This window comes from Lissotriton helveticus, chromosome 6 (genome assembly GCF_964261635.1).
Source record: "Lissotriton helveticus chromosome 6, aLisHel1.1, whole genome shotgun sequence".
NCBI lineage: Eukaryota > Metazoa > Chordata > Amphibia > Caudata > Salamandridae > Lissotriton > Lissotriton helveticus.
In genome coordinates, this window is record NC_136067.1 from 95,614,287 (window position 1) to 95,638,821 (window position 24,535).

The following is a 24,535-nucleotide window of genomic DNA, read 5'->3' on the forward strand; positions in this document are numbered from 1 at the left end:
AGGGGAAGACTGGAACCCTTGATCTGCGCAGATGAGGTGCGGCCTCTGCCATCACTTTTGTGAACACCCGAGTGGCACTGGTAAGGCCAAAGGGGAGCACAGTAAACTGAAAATGCTCGTGGCCTACCGTGAACCGCAGGTAATGCATGTAGGCTGGCAGAACGGGGATGTGGAAATAAGTATCCAGCAAGTTCAATGCTACCATCCAGTCTCCAGGGTCAAAGGCAGACAAGACCTGAGTGAGCGTCAACATCTTGAACTTCTCTTTCAGAAGGCCCTTGTCCTTCTTGGGCACCAGAAAGTAGTGGGAGTGACAACCACAACCTACATCTGGGACAAGAACAGGCTTGATGGCTCCCTTGGCCAAGAGAGCCATAACTTCCTGTTGGAGAAGGCCCCGGTGATCCTCCTACATACGGTCGTATTGGGGTGGCATGACTGGAGGGGTAGCCTCGAAGGGAAGGGAGCAGCCCCTTTGGACTATCTGCAAAACCCACCTGTCCGAAGTGATGGTGCGCCAGTGGGGGAGGTGATGGTGGATCCTGCCTCCCACTGGCGTTTGATGAGCCTGAGAAGTCAGACTAGGACGGCTTGGAGGTGGCTGCAGAGGGGGGGTATGGAGGACTGGCCCGCCCGCTGGCCTCTGAACCACAGAGGTGGTTCCCACGTCCCCGGCTGCACGAAGGTTGGGAAACTTGCTGCGTCCTCTGGCTCTGGGCGGTAGGTAGTGGGGCACCTCTTCCATAGCCACTAAAGGGACAAAAAGCAGACTGCCCAGGGCGGCTGTAGATGGCCAAGGACTTTGCCGTAGCCCTTGAGTCCTTGAAACGCTCGAGAGCTTTGTCCGCTTTGTCGCCAAAAAGGCAACGGCCATCAAAGGGTATTCTGGACATCCCCATAAAAGCCAGTCGATCACATCCAGGGGTAGCAACGAAGGGCTACTGACGTGGAAATAGTACTGACTAGAGAGTAGGCGGTATCCAGCCCATAACGGATGGTAAACTTCACAGCATGCCTCCCGGCGGCAATAGCCTGGGAGAGCACTGTCTGGGCCTCCTACGGAAACTGAGGCAGCACCTGCGCAACCGTGTCCTACACAGAGTGGGAATAACGGCACAATAGACATGTGGTGTTTACCGACTGCAGTCCCAAGCTGGCGGAAGAGAAAATCTTTTTTCCAAGATGATCCAGCCTCTTGGATTTCCTTTCTGGTGGAGCGGTAGGGAATGCGCTCTTGGAAGTGGAGACTTGGATTACCAAGCTCTCAGGGGTGGGGTGTTGGGAGAGGAAAGTGGGGTCGCTCGGAGCCGGGCGGTGGCGTCGGGCAATCATCTTAGCCACGGGAGCCCCCATGTTGGGCCTTGACCAGGTACCCAAAAGGACGTCAATATGGCCTCATTAATTGGCAGCAGGGGCCCCGAAGAGCTAGCAGCCGGCTGAAGCACCTCTGTCAGGAGGTTAGTCCTGACCGCCATCCTACGAAGAATGAGGTTGGGAGCCTCACCGCCCTATACAACACCACTGCGTATGACGCCCCACCTCTGTAGCCACGATAGGAGGAGACAAGAAGACCAAGGTCAGGGGAGGTGTCTAGACCACTGGCATCCCCCAGTTCCTCTCACCAGTCCTGCTCATAGTCTATCTGACCCTCTCAGTCATCCTCTTCATGCTCTGGGTGCCAATCTGGCCGAAAAGGAACCCTAGGAGTGAACAGGGGCACAAAAACCCCGCTCGGCGCCGGATCCAGCGTCGGCGATGCCGGTCTGGCTCCTGCTCCACATCAGGATGGAGGCCGGGGTCGATGCCAGACGGGGGCATGACCGGCATCAGCTGCTGTACCGGAGGAAGCGGCGCTGGTGGAGGTGTAATAAGGTCAACCGGTGCCGATCCAGATACATGCCTAGATCCAAGGGAGGCCTGCGTTGCTGGGGTCGGAACCATCGGTGGAGAAGGCCTAGGCCCCCCCAACCAAGCCCGCGGGGCCCAAAGGTGCACCGGTGGGTTCAGGCTGCCCAAAGTTGGCGTGCATTGCCTCGTAAAATTTACAAAGCTGGGCAGGAGTCACTCCGGGTCACCGGAAGGGAGGGAAGCCTGGATTCAACTTTTCGGGCACCGCCACGCTCCGCCACGGGAGGGGCACGGACCACATCCCTCATCGTGTCAGCCCACCGACGGGGAGAAGTTGAAGAGCGATGATGGTTCTTCGACTTCTTCTTGTGCTTTGACTTACCTGACCCCGAGTGCGAAGACTTAGAAGACTTGGAAGAGTGATGATGGCTCCGGAACCAGTCGCTCAACCTCCCTCGCGACCGTGACCTCGAAAGGCGCGGAGCCGACTGCCGGCACTCAAGAAGCTTTCGGGACCGCTCCCACAAAGCCTTAGGAGCCATGGATTGGCAGTCGGAGATTGACTTGGGGTCGTGTTTGCGCTCCAGGCAAAAGAGGAAAGAGGCACACGCGGTGCTGATCCTTAAATGACATCAGTCGGCTACAGGAACCGCATTGCTTGAAGCTGGGCATCCCTACGCGCACCAGGAGTGGTAGACTCAAAAAAAGATGTTGACAACAGTCACGCAAAAAGTTCAGTCAAAAAGTGACTCGAGGCACGGCTCTCTCCGGATCTGCGTTGTCTGGCGCGGAAAAAGCAAGAACTGACATCAGCGTGCGAGGGAAGTGTCTAAGTAGCTGCCGAAAGGTCATCCCGGCGACCACAACATCACCTTTTGGCGCGCAGAGGTACTGTTGACGAAAAAACTTTACGGATACAATTTGACGCCTGGGGGTAATTCTAAGGTAAGGAATCTATAACTAACGTTTCTTTCAGATGACTGCTCTCCACAGCTACCACTTTGAGAGGTTTCAATGGTTATCAAAGACCACTAAAATCACCATAAAAGTAGTCTAGATTAGTGCAAGGTGCACCGTTTAAACAAGAGTGCACCACATACTAAGCTAGACTCCTACAAACACCCACTGCCTAATGCCAAATGCACCCAGCTTGAACTTTGTCACTAAGGTCCACGTCAGGGTGTACAAGGGAAATGAGGCCTCCATCCTCTTCTGCCATGAAGATTTGGTTGAGTGGGTTTTCATAAGTAACATACTGGCACATGCATCTGTAGTGTAGTTCCTATATTCCCAATAGGCTCTGCGCATTGGAATAATATAAACAGCAGTGTAGACGTAGGACTGAGGTTGACTAGGTCTCTACTGACTATATTAGACTTAATTAGTTTTGCCAGCTAGCTCAGAGGTCACTAGAAACTTTCTCGAATGTTCAGGAAAGAGTTAACTCTCCTGATTTAGACAAGAAGGGATTGGTTTCTGACAACCGCATAAACATGACAACTTTGCTCCCTCATAATTAAGAGTATATCTCTAGAGTCGTGTGAAAACAATAGACGGTTATTTCACTCAGTCAATCGTGCATACTTAGTTTCACCAGAGTGCAGCGAAATAGAGAGACGGGCGTTTTCAATAAAAGTTGTTATTTATTGAACAGTCTTCTTTCTCATGCAAGAGAAAGGAATTGCCACAATTGCAGTACTTATCATGAAGTAAAGTGCGTACAGTAAAAGGGTATTATGAAATAATACTGTAAAAGCATTGATATGGTTTCTTAGCCATATGATACTTTAAAATGGATAAAATATATACATACATAAAAACATTGACTAACGTACTCAACTGGTGCTTCTAAGATACGCCTATCCCGGTGTACCTGACCTAAGCCTAATACGTGGGAAGGAGTAAGTAAGTTGCAGTTTAAGTTAAGTTGTTTTTTTGCCAAGAATCTGAATCAAGAATTCTCTTAAGGATTTAGTCAGCTACGTACCTTGGTAATAGAATGTAGGAGGTCTTGTATCTCTCTCTCAGGACTCGATCTCCCAGCAACCCGCAAGGGTGACTGGAAACACCGGAGCTGGATTTTCTCGGCTGGAGAAAAAGACAGCGTCTTTCTCAGTGCGTCAAAATGGAGGGGAGGCTTCCTTCGGCTCTCGCATCAGCTGGGCTTCGGGCAAGTAGATAGCCGCTCTGCTCCAAACCACAGTGTGTTTGCTTAAGGCAACGTTGGTATATTTATACCTGAAAGGTGCCGGGTTTGACGTAAGGCTGCACATAAGACGTCACTAAGAACTAACAGTTCTTTCTGGACTCCAGGAGTTCTTGTGCAAATCAAAACAAGAGCAGGGGGATTTCCCGGGCTGCTGGAGGCTTGGTTTGTTTAAAGAACGCGTTGTACTTTCTAGGAGTCTAGGGGAGTAGCCTTGCCGTATTTGGACTGCATGGGCTATTACTAAATATGGATATGATTCTTATGCCTTTATAAGGATATTATTTATTAAAACCATATAAGGGCATACATCTGGAATATCGAATTAGGGTCCTAGATAGAAACACAACACCCACTCCACGTATTAATGTCTATCATTGCTAAAAACTAAGCAATATTAAACATATAACGATGCATGTGTGTTTTCCAACCCACCCCAAAATACATAATTCGCATTTGAAATGGTATATGGTAAATAAACGAAAATGAGTATTGGTACTGTATGCTTTTCAAGCAGTGTTATCATTCAGTTAAATGCATATGTATATCAGCTGAATGAATTGCGAAAATTACACATGAAATGGCTCTGTATACAGAAAAGAAGGTCGAGACCATTTCATCACATATTTATACATTACTGTACATGTGCTAGAGGCTGAGGTAAAATATTGTCTCTAGTTATCATAAAAATAGAAGCTCTGTTCCCTAAGAATAGTTCTACTTTAAGCAGAGTGCCATGTGCCAGAAAAAAGGTAAATATTTTGGAAGTGAAAAAATAATTTCGCTTACAGGAGAAAATAGTTCCAAATGTTTTCAGTAGCTGTGTTTATCAATAACTCAAGGCCGAATTCAGAGTTCAGGGAACGCTGTGTGCTCGTTGTTTTTAAAAAAGTTATTCTCATTGTTCAGGGGAGAACATCATATCAGACAGGCTTGCAAAAAACTGGTCGACAACATCAGGTGAAAGTTCGACCAAGTTCAAAAATGCTGAAACAGTGCATATGTGAGAGTGATTGCTATCATCGATGTTTGGATCAGTAATGCTCACAGAAGGTTGTACCTGTTTGGTGCTGCTTTCCTCTTGTGCTTCACCGCCACCTACTCGTAGTGGTGAAGTCTCAACGAATGCCGTCATCAGAATAGGTAGCCGCTGGGGACAACACGATGCATGAGTCGTTACCGGACCTAGCAAGGTATCTATATCCATTGGTACTGCTGATGGTAGTGTAAGACAGACGTCCAACACGCATTCTTCTCCGCATAGCAAACATCGAAGCACAGGTAAGATGCAATATTGCCAGATTGGTCTGAATGAGAGAAACCAAGTTGCACTCAGATCTCTTAGCCGGGCTAATCCGAGGACTTTAGTTATTTGGTCTCGGTAGCGTATAGCTAGGATCGTTTCTTCCATCAAAGCTGGAGTCTTGTCTGTGGCTTGGCTTGCCATATCGGAGCAGAAGTATCAAAAATAAAATTCCTGCTACGAGTCCCAAAAGATGAGGCAGGCCGCCGAAAAATGAATGAACAAAATTCGGGAAAATGCCCAAACTGTTTCAAAGGGTGCAACAGTCCCGAAAAAACTGTCTTAAATACATGTGCGATGCCACTGGTATCAGACATGATTACAATTTGACTTAACATTTCTACGAAATGGACGGGGCAATTTGTTGATAATAGGGAATGTATCTCTGCAGCTGTCCTTGCAACTTGCAGATCATACGTCTCTTTGGACGAGGTTAAAGGCACAGTTGTCTGTAAAAGAATAGACTTCATTCTGCTTAAAGTATCAATTCGAATAGAAGAGATATTCAAAGAAGTCCATATTGCCGCCTCCATGTCTGGATTGCTGTTTGGATACAATACTTGCATACAGCAAGTGACCATGGAAGTAACGCTCACGAGATAGGCTTTTCCTGGCACCATGCCACAACAGCTGTGGTCACTTATTAGAACATAACTGCCGTTTGAAAGTTGTCTGATAAATGGCTCTATCTGTGTTGCAGGAGTGCCATGCAGGTGACATGAAAGGTTATTTGAAGACCCTTCGCAGGCTCCATGCAAGTTTATACCTTGACACAGAAGTGTACCGCTTAGTGATTTTTTACAATTGTTACCACTAAGGAATACCTCCTTTTTTCCTTCACTATAACATTTGAGTGTATATGGTAAGCTCCATGTTGACTTGATGTATCCTTTACCCGACCTTTCATACAGGCCTGCTGGTATATATTTTTGACAATACTTAAACTGGAAAGTTGTTATCGGAATTGTAATTGTTCTGTGTATTATCCATTCAATGACAGGTTTCTCTGACATTGTCAATGATAATCTCTCAAGTTTTTCATGCTACGAATCGTATAGTCTGCTCCTTTTTTTGCCAAACTGATTTGTTTATCAGTAAGGTTAAAGATAGAGAATAATGACGTTGTGTTGATTAAACGCCATGGCACGTAGCCTGAACGCAGATTTTGTCCTGCTCTATTATATCAATAGCAGATGATACAATGCTGTCTAGTGAATATATTCTGGAGGACAGAGTCGTTAACCCATTGTCCACTACAGGAAGTGATTTTTCCAAATTTATACGATCAATTTCTCGTATTTTTTCAGTTGTTTCAATTTGTGTTACTTTCCAAGCCTCGTTGTAAGCAGCGTATATACCGGCGTATATGAAACGTTTTTGGCGCTGTTTGCGAGGTACCAGTATGAAATCTCGCAAGTCAGCACCGTCTTTAAGTAAAGTCAAGTGTTGCTTAATTTCAGCCAGTGTGGATTTTTGTAGCCACTCAAGGCATAGTTTCCCTACACTGTATGTTGTAACTATCTATGGATGTTGTCTCTGGGAGTATCTTGGGTCTGGCCTGTTCTGTTTTAACCCCTGTATTTTGTTCAGGAATCTATCTTGACAGTTATTTGTGTCTGTGGGCCAGATCAACCATTTTTTCCAATCAGGATTTGTTCTGTTTTGGTATAAAATATGGGATACGTCTATCTCCACATCTGTAGTGCTATTACTATCAGGTATGGGCTTTGGAATAGACGGTTTATTTAAGTCTTTTATCTTGGCTAAACCAAGACAGGTTGTTTGCTGGATTGTGTCATTCAGGAATATTATCTGTTCTGGCATCATGCAGCCTCTAAATAATGCTTCTAGACCTTGTACCTGGCAGTCTTTTGTACCCCAGATGGTTTTTGTTTCAATGTTGTTTTTCCAAAATTCAAAACCAAATGTAGACATTTTGTCATAAAACTTTTCAGAATAAATCAATTTAGTACTTGTCAACATTGTTTTCATTCCTGTCTTATTTAACATTTTAAAATAAAATGTTTCTGGATCACGGTTGTTAAACCCTGAGAAGTATTGGAATTTCTCATAGAATGTTTTAGAGCTGCCTTTTGGCGGAGTTGGACAATGTTCCCATTGGTTATAAGTTAAAACATTTCTAGGTTGAGCAGATTTATGCAAATAGTGATGACCAAAATTATTATAATAATATAACTCTTCATAATTTGATGAACCCTGTAAATAATCATGTTCTGTGAATTTAGCTAACATTACTAAATCTGACATCATATTATTAATATTTTCAAAGTCCCAATCATCAGAGAAAGTACTTGGTGTCACAAAGTCACTTCAGGAAACCTTAAACCGGTGTGGATATTTCAAGAGCTCAATCGGGCCATAGATTTCATAATCCGTTTTGTCCCATGCTACCCCACCGGGTATTGGATTGGCTGTGATGTTCACTGATGACAGTTCTCTTTTCTCGATGTGAGAGGATGTGTGAGGCTTTAGGACCAAGTTGATATTTTGACTTGCTGTGTCCATTGTACTATATTTTCCATCAATAAATCTACCCAAACATAAAACCATGATGAGCCAAAGCAGGAGGGAAAGTACACCTAACCCAATCCCAAATTCAATCCATGGTGAAATCAGATATATTTCTTTCAGTTGGTGAAAAAGTTCAGTCATTTTGTCTTTGAAAGTTTTTGTTGCTGGCGTTTCTTCATGCTCGCTTGGATCTTCAGAAAAGTCATCGAAATTGATGAAGTAGCCAGATGCAATTCTGTCAATTGTTGGAATTGCTTCTGGATTTTCATTTGTCTTTGGATCTTTCTTTGTCTCATTAACATAGTCTGATGCTACTTCACTTCATTGTAGACTGGTGTTTCTTGACGAACTGTTGCAATTTGGGTTTCAAGAGGCACAAGTTCCATGGCTTTGTTGCATAGTCCTTTTTTATTCAAAGCAGGTTTATCAAATGTGATTAGTCTTTCAGTTTGAACCTCTTGGATTGTAGCAAGATTTGGTCTTCTGCTATTTCTTGGGAGTCCACTGGGCCTACTACTTATTATTGGCCACATGATTGTGGTTTTACCAGGTCGATGGATACAACTCTGTTCTCCTTTTTACCAGCAAGGGGCGGTAGTACTACTGATCTTGTTCCGCTGACAGCTAAGACAGGTACTGCTTTTCTGTAAGAAGGCCCAAATTCCTTCTTCACCGCGATCTTTTCTCTGACCAGATCCCCAATCTTTGGAATCCAGGCAGGTCTTGCTGGGACAGGTGGTTTTTCTTCCGCGGCTGTTGGCTTTAACTTTATATTACTCAGACTTCTTCTTGTTTCATTAGAGTCCTGTAAAACTGCCAAACGGTCTTTGATATCAAAGGCTTTTTCTTCTACCACTGAAGTGTGACTATCTAAGTCCTGAATGTGCATTTTAGTACCGAACAATAGTTCGTAGGGAGTGAGACCTTTTAGAAAATTTCTTGGCAGATTGTTAAGACTACGTTGGTCACTTGTTAAATGTTCGACCCACCCATCACCCGAACCTAATACCCTCGCCGTTATAGATTGCTTTATGTCCCGGTTTTTTCTTTCCACTACTGCATTTCCCTCAGGATGGAAGGGAGAAGAGTACCGCAATGCAATGCCCATGCTGGCCATGGCCTCCTTGTAAGCCCGAGAGCTATACGCAGGACCCTGGTCAGAATGTAGCATGCCAATTGCGTATGTGCCGATAAAGACTCGCAAATCTTTTATAACAGTTCTGGCGTCAGCTGAGCGCTGGGGTCTACATTTTAAGTGAATCTAGTCTTAATATTTATGGGAACGCATTTCTCTGGCTGGATTTCTGCGTATAGATAGCCTGATGCTTTCTAATAAAGTAGTCCTGGCAGTAGTCTGGTCCAGTTCATAACTATGATCTCTGTTGCAGTCTGGACATTCCTTTGCAAATTTGTAATTTTGCAGGCTCATCCTCAGCCACCAGTATTCTGATTGTAATTCTTTTAGAGATTTCACGATCTCTTGGTGCCTTAGACCCAATCCCATGTGTGCGTCTTCAATCAAGAAGACTCTCCGGTTCGTGTTTGGAATTACTCTATCCCCCACTCCAGGGATTTGAGCAAAAGGTATGGAGTTTGCATCAATTATATATATATTATTGAGTGGATAGTCGCGAGGTAATGCTGCATAGTCGCCTTTTAACGAGGCATTACCGCCAGCATGGTTTCTCCGTCTATGTGTTTTTTAGAACGCTTTTTTGTGGCTACGGAAGCCAGTTGAACCGCTTCCGCTGTGGCTCTGTCAGCCAATGAATTCCCTGCAACGTGAACGCCATCACGTCGATGACTCAGTGTATGTATCACGTGAGTCTTTCGTAGTTCTTTCTGCAAAAGAGCTACTTCTTCCCATAGCTTTTTATGCTTTATTGTGGCACCTGTGTCATCTTTGTAACCATTTTTGATCCATGTCTGCATGTCATTATTGTAAAACTTGACGCAGAAATGCGAATCGCACACTATTAGTGTCGGGAATTCACGATCTGCATTTTCAAGCGCCATCTTTAAAGATCTTATTTCAGCTCGCTGAGCTGAACAGTTTCTGAGTGATTCAGTTTTGGTGATTATCGGTCTGAATTTACCAAAGCGCCAGCGACCTTTAACAATCGCGCACGCTGCATTGTAGGATTTTTTTTATCCACATCGTAATGTTGTGCAAATCTGTCCATGTAGATTACACATGTGTACTGTTCGAGAGGCAGAATTTCGATTGGCAGAGGATATTCTTCTTCATATTCTAGATCTTCTAGTTTTTTTCATTGTTGGGTCAAAATAGTATTTCACGTCTTCTGCAGCAAGAGAATTTTCTCATTGTATCCATTTTGGATCTAATGCCACTGCATTTAGATTGCCTGGGCTTGTTAATGCCTCAAGGGCTGATTCTGCTGTTAAAACAGTTATTCTCTTGCCTTGGGCTAGGGCTCTTTCTTTTGCTACAGCAGTTTGAACCGCTATTAGAATTTTTTCAGTAGAACTGAATTTCATTTCAGCTTGTGTGTACAAGTGTGATTTGTAAGCTATTGGTACCGTTTCTCCCTCATTAGAGGTCAGGTACATGAATCCGCATCTTCCTGGGATGACTCGGATTACAAGGTTGCGTATGTTTTCACGTGTTTGCAATTTTGTTTTAGTTAACATGTCTGTTTGCAATGATCTTAAAATTTCTGTGTGTTTCTGAGTCCAATTTATTGGTTTGAAATCAGGTTTTATTAATTCATAGAGAGGTTTAACCCTCTCTGCATAATTTAGAATGTATGTTCTTCCAAAATTCAGGAAACCTAGTATTGATTGTAAGTTCTTCATCGTTTTTGGAGCTCGGAGTACAGCACACTTCTCTAAGAAGTTGTCTGCTAGGCTTTTGCCTTCACTTGATAATTCATATCCTAAAAACAGGACAGTTAGATGAGCAATTCGTGATTTTTTAAAGTTGAATTCGTACCCTTCAGCTGTGAAACCAAGTATTATGGTGTTCACTCTTTTCAAGTGTGTCTCCAGGTTATCATCTGTGAGATAGATGTCAACGACATAGGATTATGCCTCATCATCATATATTTGTAGTAACTTTGTTACCCTTGCTGAGAATAATCCTGGGCTGTTCTTGAATCCCTGTGGGAGTCAACAGAAGTGTTTCTGTGACCCCATTATTGATAAAGCGGTCAAATACCTGCTTTCAGGTGCTATGTTTTGACAAAAGAATCCATTAGAGATGTCTAATGTTGTTTTATATTTTTTGCGCACAATGTTATTCATTAGTGCTGCACTGTGTGAGTTTTGTACTGCAAATGTTTTGCAACAGGAGTTTAGGTGTCTGTAGTCCAAAACTAGACTATATGAATCGTATGGCTTGGAGACAGGAAACAAAGGATTGTTCATTTGTGAGGTGCATGTTTCAATCACCCCCTGGTATTCAAGTTGATCTAAGATCTCCCTGACTTGCTTTTTAGCTTCTTGTTTAACTGGGTACTGCCTTTGTGCAGTGGGTTGATTTTTTAACTGGATTTTGTGAGGAGGAGAATCCTCATCCCATCCTACATGATTTTTATATAATGCAGGAGCTTGGGCTACTGCCCATTTTCTTGCAAATGTATATTTTTTTATGAATTGGAATATGATTTGAGAAGGCAGGCATAATCATTTCTTCGCAATGAGGGCACTCCCTGACAAACTCTGGTGGCCAGTCTTTCTCAGCTAACAGGATGTCATAGCCTTTAGATACGTTATCCCAAAAGAGACCCCTTACTTTCATAGTTTTGTCCCCCTCTATACGTAATGTTATTTCATATAATTTATGGGGTTTGCTAACTCTGGTGTCTGCAGTTTCCACTTGAAAGTATTCATTTGTGTCCACCGTCTCCAGAAGATTCATCAGGGTCTTGCGAACTATGGTTACTTCTGCTGCGCTGTCTAGCATTGTCTGGGCCCACTCTCCGTTTTTCAGTTGTGTCCTCAGTATCCTCGGCATGTTTTATTCTAATACTGGCTACCTTCTTTTTTGGAAATTGTAATTTTTTACTTTGATGAGCAGGTTCCTTGTCTTTGGACTTGACGTGCTCTTCCATGTGTTCTGACCATCCTCTTCTTTCCGATTTCTGTGAGGAAGTCTGAAAAGATCGAGAGGGACGTGTATCAATATCTTGATATCTATCAGGTTTTCTCAATTTATCCCTATCTCTAAGGTTGCATCTTTTCTCAGAGGGCTCCCTCTGGGGAGACTTGTTTCCTCGGTCTGGAAATCTATCTCTCCATTGAGGAGACCTTCCTCTGGACTGGAATCGTTTTTCTCTGAGAGTGGATTGTTTATTACCATCCCAACTCTTTTTCGGAGTGTTTAGATTATTTTTAATAAAGGTTTTTTCAGGATTTTCAGTTAGTTGGGTTTTTATTGGTTTCCCACCCAAACTATCTCTTCCTAGTTCTTCATAGGATTTTTCTATGATTCTGGCAAGTTCAAATGGTTGTTCTGCTATATCTGTTTCTTTCAATTTCTGGCGGATCGCCACAGATGCTGCTTCTCCTTTTATGTTGGCTAATAATATAGCCGAGACCTGCTTGCAGTCCTTCAGTAATTTCATACCCAGAGTTAAAGCAGGTTCTGGACCGTATTCATTTTGAATCTGTCTTAGCACATCTGGTATTATCGCCATAGACGGACCACCATGTGTTTTTGTGTATATCGAAGCAAAGACTGTGCCCCAAGTGTCACAGTCCTCCACATGTGGTGCGACCCGCATTGGAAGACAGATAGTCAGAATTCTGTGTTTCTCAGTAGGCGTAGTATCAGGAAATACTGCCTCTATTTGAGTGATTTTTTGTGCTAACCAGAATGGAATTTGTTCCCGTTTTGCGGGTATTTTGCTAATGGCTGATTGTATATTCTGTGGTGTGATTTTATTTGTGTTCCCCTGGTGAGGGGTGGTCTGTGGAATTATTATTGCTGGTTGGACTGTTGAAGTCGGCATGACATATTGGACCAATTGTCTATGTATTTTAATTAGTAGTTTTAGTTGAGCTAAAAGTTCCCGGTCTGACATTTTTTCAATGTCTGGATGTGGTGTGTAGCTGGCTAGAACCGGCCACGTGGCTCCTGGTCTACCTAGTGGACCGAGCCTGGTGATGTGATTTTGATGTTTTAGGGCGCCATTAAACCAGAGCAGGTGCTCTTGGTAAGTTAGTGGGATTTCAACGTCCTCGAAAGGAGATTATTCATCCGGAGGTTCCTCTATTTTGTAATAGTGGAAGTCTTGTGTTACAGCGTTTGCTGCTGGAAAGTGTATCCATGAATAGAATACCTCTGTCTGCCGATACTCATGGGCCTCTACCACAAATATCATGGTACCACCTCTTGGTGATAGTCCATTTGCTATAAGTTTAAGAGTTATAGTTCTTCTTATATTTGCCCGGATGATAATTGCACCTGGTTCATTTTCATGAAACCCTGTAACATCGAAACCCGGTTGATTCGCATCTACTGCAGCTCCACCGGTTTCGTTGCTGTCGCCGTTAGTTGACATTGTTTTAATGAAAGTTTGCAGAGCAGGTTTCCAAGGAAACAAAGATTAGGTGCACAATATTTTGGAACACTGTATCCTTCAACGTTGACTAAACCAAAAACTATACATAGGAATCTCTTCCTACTAAGTTCCGGCGGATGTTAACCTTTTACCCACCCCAGACGTCTATTGGAGTTTTTACGGGAAAAGGGGTCTGTGTGAAAAGCACGACTGAGTTACTCTAATGTCTTGCGTTAGATTATCGCCTTACCAAACGTTGGGCGCCATGTATTGTAGTTCCTATATTCCCAATAGGCTCTGCGCATTGGAATAATATAAACAGCAGTGTAGACGTAGGACTGAGGTCGACTAGGTCTCTACTGACTATATTAGACTGAATTAGTTTTGCCAGCTAGCTCAGAGGTCACTAGAAACTTTCTCGAATGTTCAGGAAAGAGTTACCTCTCCTGATTTAGACAAGAAGGAATTAGTTTCTGACAACCGCATAAACATGACAACTTTGCTCCATCAGAATAAAGAGTATATCTCTAGAGTCGTGTGAAAACAATAGACGGTTATTTCACTCAGTCAATCGTGCATACTTAGTTTCACCAGAGTGCAGAGAAATAGAGAGGCGTTTTCAATAAAAGTTGTTATTTATTGAGCAGTCTTCTTTCTCATGCAAGAGAAATGAAATGCCACAGTTGCAATACTTATCATGAAGTAAAGTGCGTACAGTAAAAGGAGTATTATGAAATAATACTGTAAAAGCATTGATATGGTTTCTTAGCCATATGATACTTTAAAATGGATAAAATATATACATACATAAAAACATTGACTAACGTACTCAACTAGTGCTTCTAAGATACGCCTACCCCGGTGTACCTGACCTAACCCTAATACGTGGGAAGGAGTAAGTAAGTTGCAGTTTAAGTTAAGTTGTTTTTTTGCCAAGATTCTGAATCAAGAATTCTCTTAAGGATTTAGTCAGCTCGGTACCTTGGTAATAGAATGTAGGAGGTCTTGTATCTCTCTCTCAGGACTCGATCTCCCAGCAACCCGCAAGGGTGACTGGAAACACCGGAGCTGGATTTTCTCGGCTGGAGAAAAAGACAGCGTCTTTCTCAGTGCGTCAAAAGGGAGGGGCGGCTTCCTTCGGCTCTCGCATCAGCTGGGCTTCGGGCAAGTAGATAGCCGCTCTGCTCCAAACCACCGTGTGTTTGCTTAAGGCAACGTTGGTATATTTATACCTGAAAGGTGCCGGGTTTGATGTAAGGTTGGACATAAGACGTCACTAAGAACTAACAGTTCTTTCTGGACTCCAGGAGTTCTTGTGCAAATCAAAACAAGAGCAGGGGGATTTCCTGGGCTGCTGGAGGCTTGGTTTGTTTAAAGAACGCGTTGTACTTTCTAGGAGTCTAGGGGAGTAGCCTTGCCGTATTTGGACTGCATGGGCTATTACTAAATATGGATATGATTCTTATGCCTTTATAAGGATATTATTTATTATAACCATATAAGAGCATAAATCGGGAATATCGAATTAGGGTCCTAGATAGAAACACAACACATCAAAGCTTTTTGCGATCGCAAACGGTGCGATTAGCAGAAATCATCTGTTTGCGATCGCAAAATTAGCTTTCGCAATGCATCAAGGGTCAAGAATTCACAATTAATTGCGAGTTCTCAAATTGCGATTGCATTCTAGGAATCACAAATTGAGATTCCTTAAATGCAATGCATTGAAGTAAAAACAATTGCGCTTTCGCTAATAGGGGGAGAAAATTACCATAAAGGTGAACTTCATGGTAATTTGCAAAAACTTTGAAAAATGCACTAAAGTGCATTTTTCAAAGTTCCACGTTCCATACACACATGCCCTTTGGGCATGTGTGTGTGCAAGATGTAAATCATTAAAAATCCATCAGGCACTCTGTGTATCTTTGCGTGTCCTCAATTGTATTCCAATTCGTTTTTTGTGCAACTCCCTCCAAGTGTTTTGTCTAGGAACACTATATTCATTGAACAAATTTGGAGAAAGTGGAATTTCCACTTCCAGGTGGTGGTGTGCACGGTTATACTCAGACCAATTAGGTCTTAATCCATCTTAATCCAGTTAAATGAATAATTTTTACGACATTAATCAATTCAAAAAGATTTATTGTTTCTTCTTTTTTTCACTTCTTTCAATTTATCCTTTATACAAATTCATTCCACATCTACCCAATGCATTTCGGCTCAATTGTGACCCTTCCTCAGGGGTCTGTTTGGAAAAAACAAGGAAATATTTTGAGCCATTCAGTCACATATTCGAGTATAAATTAAAAAAATTACATGATACAGAAACGTAATATCTTGTTACATTTTTGTAAGTCAATCTGTATTATATGAAATCTAACCACAGTGAAAACTGCTGTCAAAACTGCTATGTAATGTATCAAGTTTCATCACCATTTCATGTAGCTGACTAAAGTGAAAACATAAAAAGTGAAACCTCCTATTTTATAATGTGAACTTTTAAACTCAGTTTCCAATCACTTAATTATGCATTCAATGAAAAATGAAGACTGCTAATGCTATCTACTCGGGTTCGATGTATCTTGGTTGTCAACCCACATTAACCCGTGTTCGAATGTCTGAACTCAGTTTCGTATATGGCCATACTATGGTATCGTGGTCGACCTAACTCCAAGCGTCGAGTTAAAAATAACACTTTTACTTTAATATATGAACAAGTTTCAGTGCCCAAAGAAACTAAAAGCGTTTCCGCGTTAATACTTACAGGAAATGTAAAAGCGATTCGTGCCTCGGTCTCCCACCAATCGGAATACCGCTAGCTGCCTTGAACGTTACCTCCCTACTCTTATATGTTCACATTGGCTTACTGCGCTATCACGTGACAGTAATCTCGCCTAGCTGGATTGCGTTCAAAAAGTACTATCGATCTTTCGATTATGGCTGTGTTTTGTAGATCTTTCAACATTAAAGCGCATTATTAGAAACATTATCTAAGCTAAGAACATTCTTTTTGGTGACAAAAAGAATTACTCGTGATTAACAAACTCAAAAAAAAAAATCATAATTTTTTTTTTTTAAACGTAAGCATATCGTAATAATACGTGATGTGCTGTGTATTTAATTTGATGCAACTTAAATAAATTATAACCTACAGGTGTAAACCAGTAAAGTGAAACTCATGTCAGCCATTTTGGAATGGGATAAACTCTCTATTCATAGCAAACTCTAGTGTTAGCAGGGGTACAATAATTGCGATCCTAATACATGTTCATAAATAGCAGGATAATTCTATCCTGTCATTAAGTCCTTGAGGTCGTAAACTTCCCATTTTCGAATCCAGAAATACTCTGATCTCAGTCTTTGCTTGTGTGTGTCTCTGTCTGGTTGTGGTTTAATCACCTCTAGTATGGTGAAACGAAGCTGTGAGATATTATGACCTGCTTCCATCCAATGCATTGCCACTGTCGATTTTGAATTTTTTTGTCGAATGCTGCTTTTATGTTCCGTAATTCTTACTTTAATTTTTCTCTCAGTCTGCCCTACGTATAATTTCCCGCAGGGGCATTTTATGCCATAGATCACTCCTTTAGTGTCACAAGTACTAGAATGGAACAGAGAGATCTTCTTACCTGTCATTGGATGTGTGAACGTTTGACCAGTCATAACGTTATTGCAGTGCGTACAGTTTTCACATTTTTGCATTCCTTTGTAGGTTTTTTCTTCTCTTACCATTTTCTGTCGTTTTAATAGTTCCTTTAGATTCTTTGACCTATTGTACGCAAATGTAATACGGTTCGCAAAAAGTGATTGAAGGTCAGGTTCTTGCGTTATCTGGGACCAATGTTTTCGCATGAGGTTGGTAATTTGAGTGGTCTGCATTGAGTGTTTCAACACACAAACTGTGGGTTTAGTCTCAGTTTTTTCTTTCTTCTTAAGGAGAGAATCTCTGCTCATTGTCATTACTTTGGTTTTGGTTTCTTCTAGTAAAGTTTTAGGGTAACCTCGTTTCAGATATTTTTGGATCTGGTTATTGATGGTAGTTGTCAGGTCATTTGAGTCAGACGTAATTCTTTTCTGACGGATAAATTGGGACAAAGGTAAATGTTTTTTGAGAGAGTGATGGTGGAAACTGTTATAATGTAAACCACTATTTCTGTCAGTGTCTTTGATATGTACTTTCGTGTGTAACTGTCCATTCACGATATTGATATTCACATCCAAAAATGATAGTTCGTGTTGATTCATTTGATGTGTGAATTTGATGTGTTCATGTTGCGAATTGAGAACATGAATATTCTCGACCAACTTTTCTTTAGCTCCTCTCCATATTATGAAGATATCATCAATATATCTTTTAAATACCGTGAGACCAGTTGACCAGTTTGGATTGTTGATTAAATAATCATTTTCAAATTTAGCCATAAAGGTGTTCGCGTAGGAAGGCGCCCCCGCGAAACCCATCGACGTTCCACTGCATTGTTCATAGAACTCATTTTCCCATTGTAGATAACTGTGGAATAACGCGAAATGCAGTAATTCCAACATGAAAACTTTCTCAGACCCTACAATATCGTTCTCCAGTAAGCACCATTCCATAGCTTCTAACCCCTCATTATGAGGGATAGACGTGTACAATGATGTCACATCAATGGAACATAACCATGTTTATTCATTGGCTGGGATTTCAATCGTTTCCAACATGTTCAAAAATGAGGTAGTGTCTTTTATATGGGTGCACCATTTTTGTACCAACGGTTGTAGGAACCAATCTAGGTATTGGTATAGTGGTTCGGAAATTGATCGACATGCAGAGACTATTGGTCTGAGGGGCGGTTTGATGGTATTCTTATGAATTTTTGGAAGCATATAGAACTGCGGTCTCCGTGGGTGTTTGATATTCAAAAATTGGTGTGTTTTTACAGTAATCCACTTCATTTCTAAAGCTTTATCCAATATCTTTTTCAGTGTAGCTGCGAACGCTTCAGTGGGATCTTGATCCAATTTGTGGTACGTATTGATGTCCTGTAAATGTGTTCGCACACTTTCTGTGTAAAATTCCGTGCTCAGGAGCTGCCCCCTATATCAACGATGAGCCGCACCGATAGACATACAATTTCAGTAGCGATGGAGGTTCGAGTAGGAATCTCAATCCAAGATATCCAGCTCGTACCCGGGAGGCAGAAGCCGCTTCTGCCTCCCGGGTACGAGCTGGATTTCTTTTGCCGACCACAGAGAGAGTCCGATGAACCATATTAATTACTTTGAAGGCCCACATGATCCTCCCTGACTTTCTTGGATTGAGATTCCTACTCGGTGGATTACGCTAATAACGCGACGCACCATTCTTGGCCCATATACATCATTATTGGACTTATAGATTCATAAGTGCTCTTCTCCATTCCGTTGGTCAAGCTAACAACGCTACTTACTCTGTTGGTCTTTCGATTCTGACATCGATCCTTAGATTGGATGTGTTCGGCCTTTTGACCTCCATCGCTACTGAAATTGTATGTCTATCGGTGCGGCTCATCGTTGATATAGGGGGCAGCTCCGGTTGTGTGACCCACCTTGAAAATTAACGTTTTCCAGCATCTAAATTGAGATTACACTTGGTTACTATACAGTTCCCAATTGACACCAGTCCTGAAGATGGTCTCACAAACTGTTCTCTAGGAGAACGAAACGTCGACCCTCGCCTCATCCTTACTCTATGTCACGTATTTGATTTTTGGATAGGTGTTTTTTAGGTTCTGTTGAAGCATTCATTAATGTATTGTTTGTGTACCTGCAGACCTAATCAATTTTGAATCATCCATATCTGTATATGAAACTAATCGTTTTACCATTTGATAAATTCTATTTTCCTATACACCTTTGTGTTTGTGTTTGTTATACATGTATTCTTTTTGTGTTTTGATGAATTGTGTTCTTCTATAATTAATAATTTATTTTTGATTAATTGATTTCTTATAAGGATCATTAAGTTATCCATCTTAGTTAAACTTGAATTATCAATTGTGATTTAAACAAATTCCCTTGAGGGCACCTATACCCCTCTACTTAATCACCCAAGCCCTCAAGGGTATTTTGGGTTGCTCACTGTTCTATATTCTTCTTCTGAGTCGGGGATGTATCATGCAGACAAGGCAACGTGCTTGATCTGAGGAGCTGCGAGGCTGTGATGCAGAGTCCAGTGTTGTTGAGGCTGTCATCAATGATAGATTTAAAGGCCTGCAAACAAGTTGTTTTGCACAGCTGCGGTTCCAAAGATGCAGCCTGTTTCGGTGATGCAAGTCTTTGCGTAGAGTCCAATCCACGCAGCAGTTGAGATGCATTGTTTCTGCTCAGGGTTGCACTGTGCAGCAGAGGAGATGCATTAGTTCTGCCGGATCTACAGAGTCAGGCAAAGTACCTTAAGCCCACATGCAAGGGTCCAGGACTGCAGTGGCACCACTTGTCAAGGTAGACTCACAGAGGGCAGAGTCCAGGTGCAGATGTGAGGTTGTTGGAAGCCTGCTATGTCCCTGAGGCTTCAGATCAGGAGGCCAGCCAACTAGTCCTTGGAATACATGTAGGGTTCTGGGTTCAAGTGGTGCAGGTCCAGTCCTTCTCACCACATCAAGAGGGCAGCAGGTCAGCTCAGCAATGCAGGCGTCCAGTAGAGTGAAGTCCAGCAAAATGTCTGTCTTTAAACAGCACAGCAGTCCGTCTTCCTGGCAGAGTATCCAGGTGTCTGGGGTTCTTCATGTATACACAGTTGTGCCTTTGAAGAGGGGAAAATCTTCTAGAGGCATGCCTTTAAAGCGCACAGAGGCCCTAACTTCCTTGCCCAGACTCCAAACTAACTACAGGGGGTATGCAGCCCTTTGTGTGGAGACAGGACACCACCTTTTCAGGTGTAAGCGAGGTGGGCCCATCTTCTCCCTCTCATCCTGCCAGTGATCTCCCATCCCAGCTCCCCATTGTGTGTGGCTGTCTAGAAGGAATACACAAAGCCCAAATGCCAACTACACCCAGTCATGTGGCCAGAGATAGGCTGGAGGAACCAAATGGCCAATGCCAATGCAGGAAAATGTGAGCTTTCTAAAAGTGTCATTTAAAATCCAACTCCACCATTAGTTAGGATTTTAAATTAGGATTCCAGGAACAGCAAACATGAACCGATTATATTTCCCCATTAAGGCAACTCCAATGTTATCCTATGGGAAAATAGGCCTATACAGTACATGTATAAACTGTTAAATACACTTGCCCTTTGGGCTGTCCAGGCCCTACCTTAGGGGTGACTTATATGTATTAAAAAGGAAGGTTTGGATTTGGCAAAAGGTTTATTTTGCCGAGGTGACATAGCAGGTTAAAACACACACAGCCTCTGCAATGGTAGACCAGAGACATGTTTCAAGGGCTGCTTTAGTGGGTGGCACAATCAGTGCTGCAGACCTACTAGTAGCATTTAATTCACAGGACCTGAGCACATGTAGTGCACTTTACTAGGTACTTATAGGTAAATTAAATATGCCTATTGGATATAAGCAAATGTGACCATGTTTTGAGCAGAAACACAAGCACTTTAGCACTGGTTAGCAGCGGTAAAGTGCACACAGTCCTAAGGCCAGCAAAAACAGGAGGTCTGAAGGCACAAAGTTAAGGGGTAACCATGTCAAGGATGCCAGGTCTAACACATAGGGCTGTAGAATAAACACTTAACAGGGGATAAAAGGCATAACTCAAGTTACCACCAAGTCGCTTATACGCAACATAAATATTTTACAACCTGAGCTTTCCAGATGCCTGCAGAGTTTTGTTGCACAAATAGTCATAAGAATGTGAAAGATGTAAACTTTATGTATAGAGCAGTCTGTTGCATGTTTGCAATGAAATAGGTTTGCCCTGTAGGTTAGTTTCAGTGTAACATAGTGACAGCTGGTAGTTTTGTCTCAATATTATTTTTTCTGAGGCACTAGCTTCGGAGTCACCTTAAATGGGCTCGAGCATGGAGTCCATGAAATGATGTTCAAGGGCAGCACATATGACCCGAGTTAGTTACAGTGGCTGGAAGGACCATGCTTCTGGGGTGAAGATTGAGGAGGTCATGATCTTGAATGGTAAAAACAAGTGAACTCTATTATGGCCTTATTCATTACAATTTATGAGCTCGTTGTGACCCTTTATAATTCCAAGGCATGATTGCAATCTTTATTGTCTTTGCATACAATCATTTGGTCCATGCTAGTCAATATGTCAGGTTGATGATTGTATGGTTAATGTCACAGCTTACATCAAGACACATAGACAGTTGGCATAAGTGAAAAAGAATTAAACAGAGAACATGAGTCAATAGTACCTTAGTTATATATCACATACACCATTTTACATCTTTTTACCATGTAACATGTACAGTACATAACGCTTTGTGAATGGGGTCCTGAAGTCTGACTTTTGAAGAACTGTGGTATTTTAACAGTGACAGAAGGTTAAACACTTTGCCTGGATGAAAAACAAATATATTCAGACGAGCAGACTGCACACTGACCATTGCTCCAGAGAGCTGGTGCCCTAGCAAGACGTAGATGGTGAAGATCAAGGTACAAACGAGCTGAGGCAGCGCATCCGAGAGGTAGACACACACCGCATCCAGGTACTTCATGGTCCTCAGTACTTGAAGCTCCTTTTCTCGAATGCTGTTCACTTTGGCAGCAAAGTGCTTCTCCCAAGCGTAGAACTTAATCACCTGGATTCCACGCAGGATTTCTGTCATCAACTGAAAGGCAGGAGTGGGGAGAAGAAATTAGAGGAAAACCAAGGGTAACTAAACATTGCCATAGAGCCCTGGCAAGACAAGCTGTGATATATCTACAGTGGGTCCCTTGCTCTGTGAAATATGGCAGATAAATTTGAGTTTGCAATGGCAACTTTTCCGGCATACATTCCCTGCTCTCGGGTGGAATCCTTAAACTATCTAACAAGCCCACAATCAAACCCCTGTGACCCCCTTTGGAGGTCTATAAGGTGCAAGGAAGGGGGGCTATCATGTACGCCGGCGAACTCTGGGACTATTCTGTCAGGTCCGAATTCATTAGGACAGAAAATAATTTTTTAAGAGGGCTACTAGCACTACCGTTAAGCACCCCACTTTTTCCCCTAAGGTGTGACATGGGAATCAGACCGATCAATGAAGAGCTAGCACTAAAACCCCTCAGATTTTGGCGCAGGCGCTGGGTCACCCCAGAGCTGTTTCAATATAGAGAAGAATTTAAGGAGATTCTGTCCTTTATAGTCTCGGGGAATATTCCTAGGATTGTTTACATAAGAAATGAACTAACAAGGTTAGATATCCCTGATCTATGGTCTGACACAGACACGGGCTGCAAAAAACTTTCGCGCACCCAACTCACAAACATATTTTGTGCCGATAGGCTTAATGCTGCACAACGCAATCCCCTAACTGGCTCTACAACAGCCTCTTTCCTGCTGGTCAAAGACTTTTATCTATTTGAGAAATTCTTAGATGACATTTATCCTCTTTTAGCAAAAAAACTATATGGCCAGTGGAGGCACGGTGTTTTGCCACTGCGAGCTGTCACCAGCAGGTGGTCACCTTCTGCCCGAAAAATTGTCCAGTGTGTAAATATGACTCTGAAATCGAACTGCACGTGCTGTTCTTTTGCCCAGGTTATTACAAGGCTAGGAAGCATTGGCTTGTTCCTTTATGCAAAAACCTAGGTTTCCGCCAATGCTTGCTGGCATTTAAAATATTAAAAAGTGACACAACTGGTCCGATTGTAATTGCCGTTTCAAAATTTCTGGCTGCCATGTGGCACAAGCGTAGGTCACTAATCGTATAAACCTAAGCATGCTCTTCCAGCCCATGGCTACACATTGTCCTTTTTTACATGTTCTTAAATTGTTACATGAAACTTATTTATTGTTTTATCAATTTTAACCTTGTTTAACATCTATGAAATCTGACCAATTGTCTTTGTGGTAAACATATGCTGAAATTGTTTTTTCTATAATGAATTTATACTGTCATCTATTTTGTATTGTTTTATACATCATTGTTCTCTTTTATGGCATACCGCCGAAATAAAGATCACTGAATTGAAAAATGCCACTAGTCTGCTTTGTACCTCTCATGATCTGAATGTCACAGCTCTGTGACTATGAAAAATGGAAGGGGTTTGTACTGTAAGGATCGCTGGGGTTGCAGCTACACAAATGGGGTAATGGGTGGCCCAACAACCATAAAAAGTTTTTTCTGTACATATTTTTTTGGGGAAATTTGTTTATTGATTTTTCATAATATCAACACAAACTCAGTAAGTTACTACCATTGCACTACAGCATTCTTCTTCGGATACCTTGTTATATAATGTACATATTCAACAAGAGAGCAGCTTTAGGAACATGTGCGCTTATACATCTCATTGCAGAAACCTAGTCATCAATATCGTCCGGCACCTGGGTTCTTAAGTAGTCTGTGAGGTATACCCAATAGTCGCGAGGTCTTGATCGAGCAGGTAGTTCCTCCTCATACGTATGCAATGTGGTTTGACAATATGCCATGTCAGCCATCCACTTTTTAATAGATGGTGTCTGTTTAATGTCCCAGCATAAAGATATTCTACGTTTTGCGAGCAATAGTGCTATCATGCAGAATTTACGTTTCAAAGCCTTCATGTTTGGTACCAATCCCAGCAAACAACTATATACAGTACATGCCACCTGAATCTCAAGCATGTTAGTCAGCTTCCCAGTTACCAGTTCCCAATAGTCATTAATTTTACCACATTCCCATGCCAAATGTAAAAAATCAGCCTGATCCCATCCACATCTAGTACATTTCGCTTCCGGCCATATACCACATTTATAAAGTTTGGCAGGTGTGTGATATGTTTGGTGTATGTACCTAACATGTAGCAGTCTAAGGTTCCCATTAGGGGTCAATAGTTGTGTTAGTGTGCATGTCGTTAGAGTCATTCTCCGTTATTGGGTCTGCTAGGGACGCATTCCATCTATCCAAAGCTTTTTGTGCGGTATAGCCTATTTCATCTTGTGCTAACTTATAGAGCTGGGATACCAAATGTGTGGTATTAGGTGATGTGATGATATGTTGTAGTG

The 24,535-nt window shown here is 42.2% G+C and overlaps 1 protein-coding gene across 1 annotated transcript in view; it reads right to left on the bottom strand.

Moving 5' to 3' along the window:
- LOC144762274 (ATP-binding cassette sub-family C member 10-like) overlaps positions 1-24,535 on the bottom strand; it is a 1,353,417-nt gene that overhangs the window by 950,001 nt on the left and 378,881 nt on the right. The window contains exon 4 of the mRNA XM_078647416.1: positions 21,948-22,175. Within this exon, the coding sequence (XP_078503542.1) occupies positions 21,948-22,175 (228 nt within the window). The remainder of the gene's footprint in view (positions 1-21,947; positions 22,176-24,535) is intronic.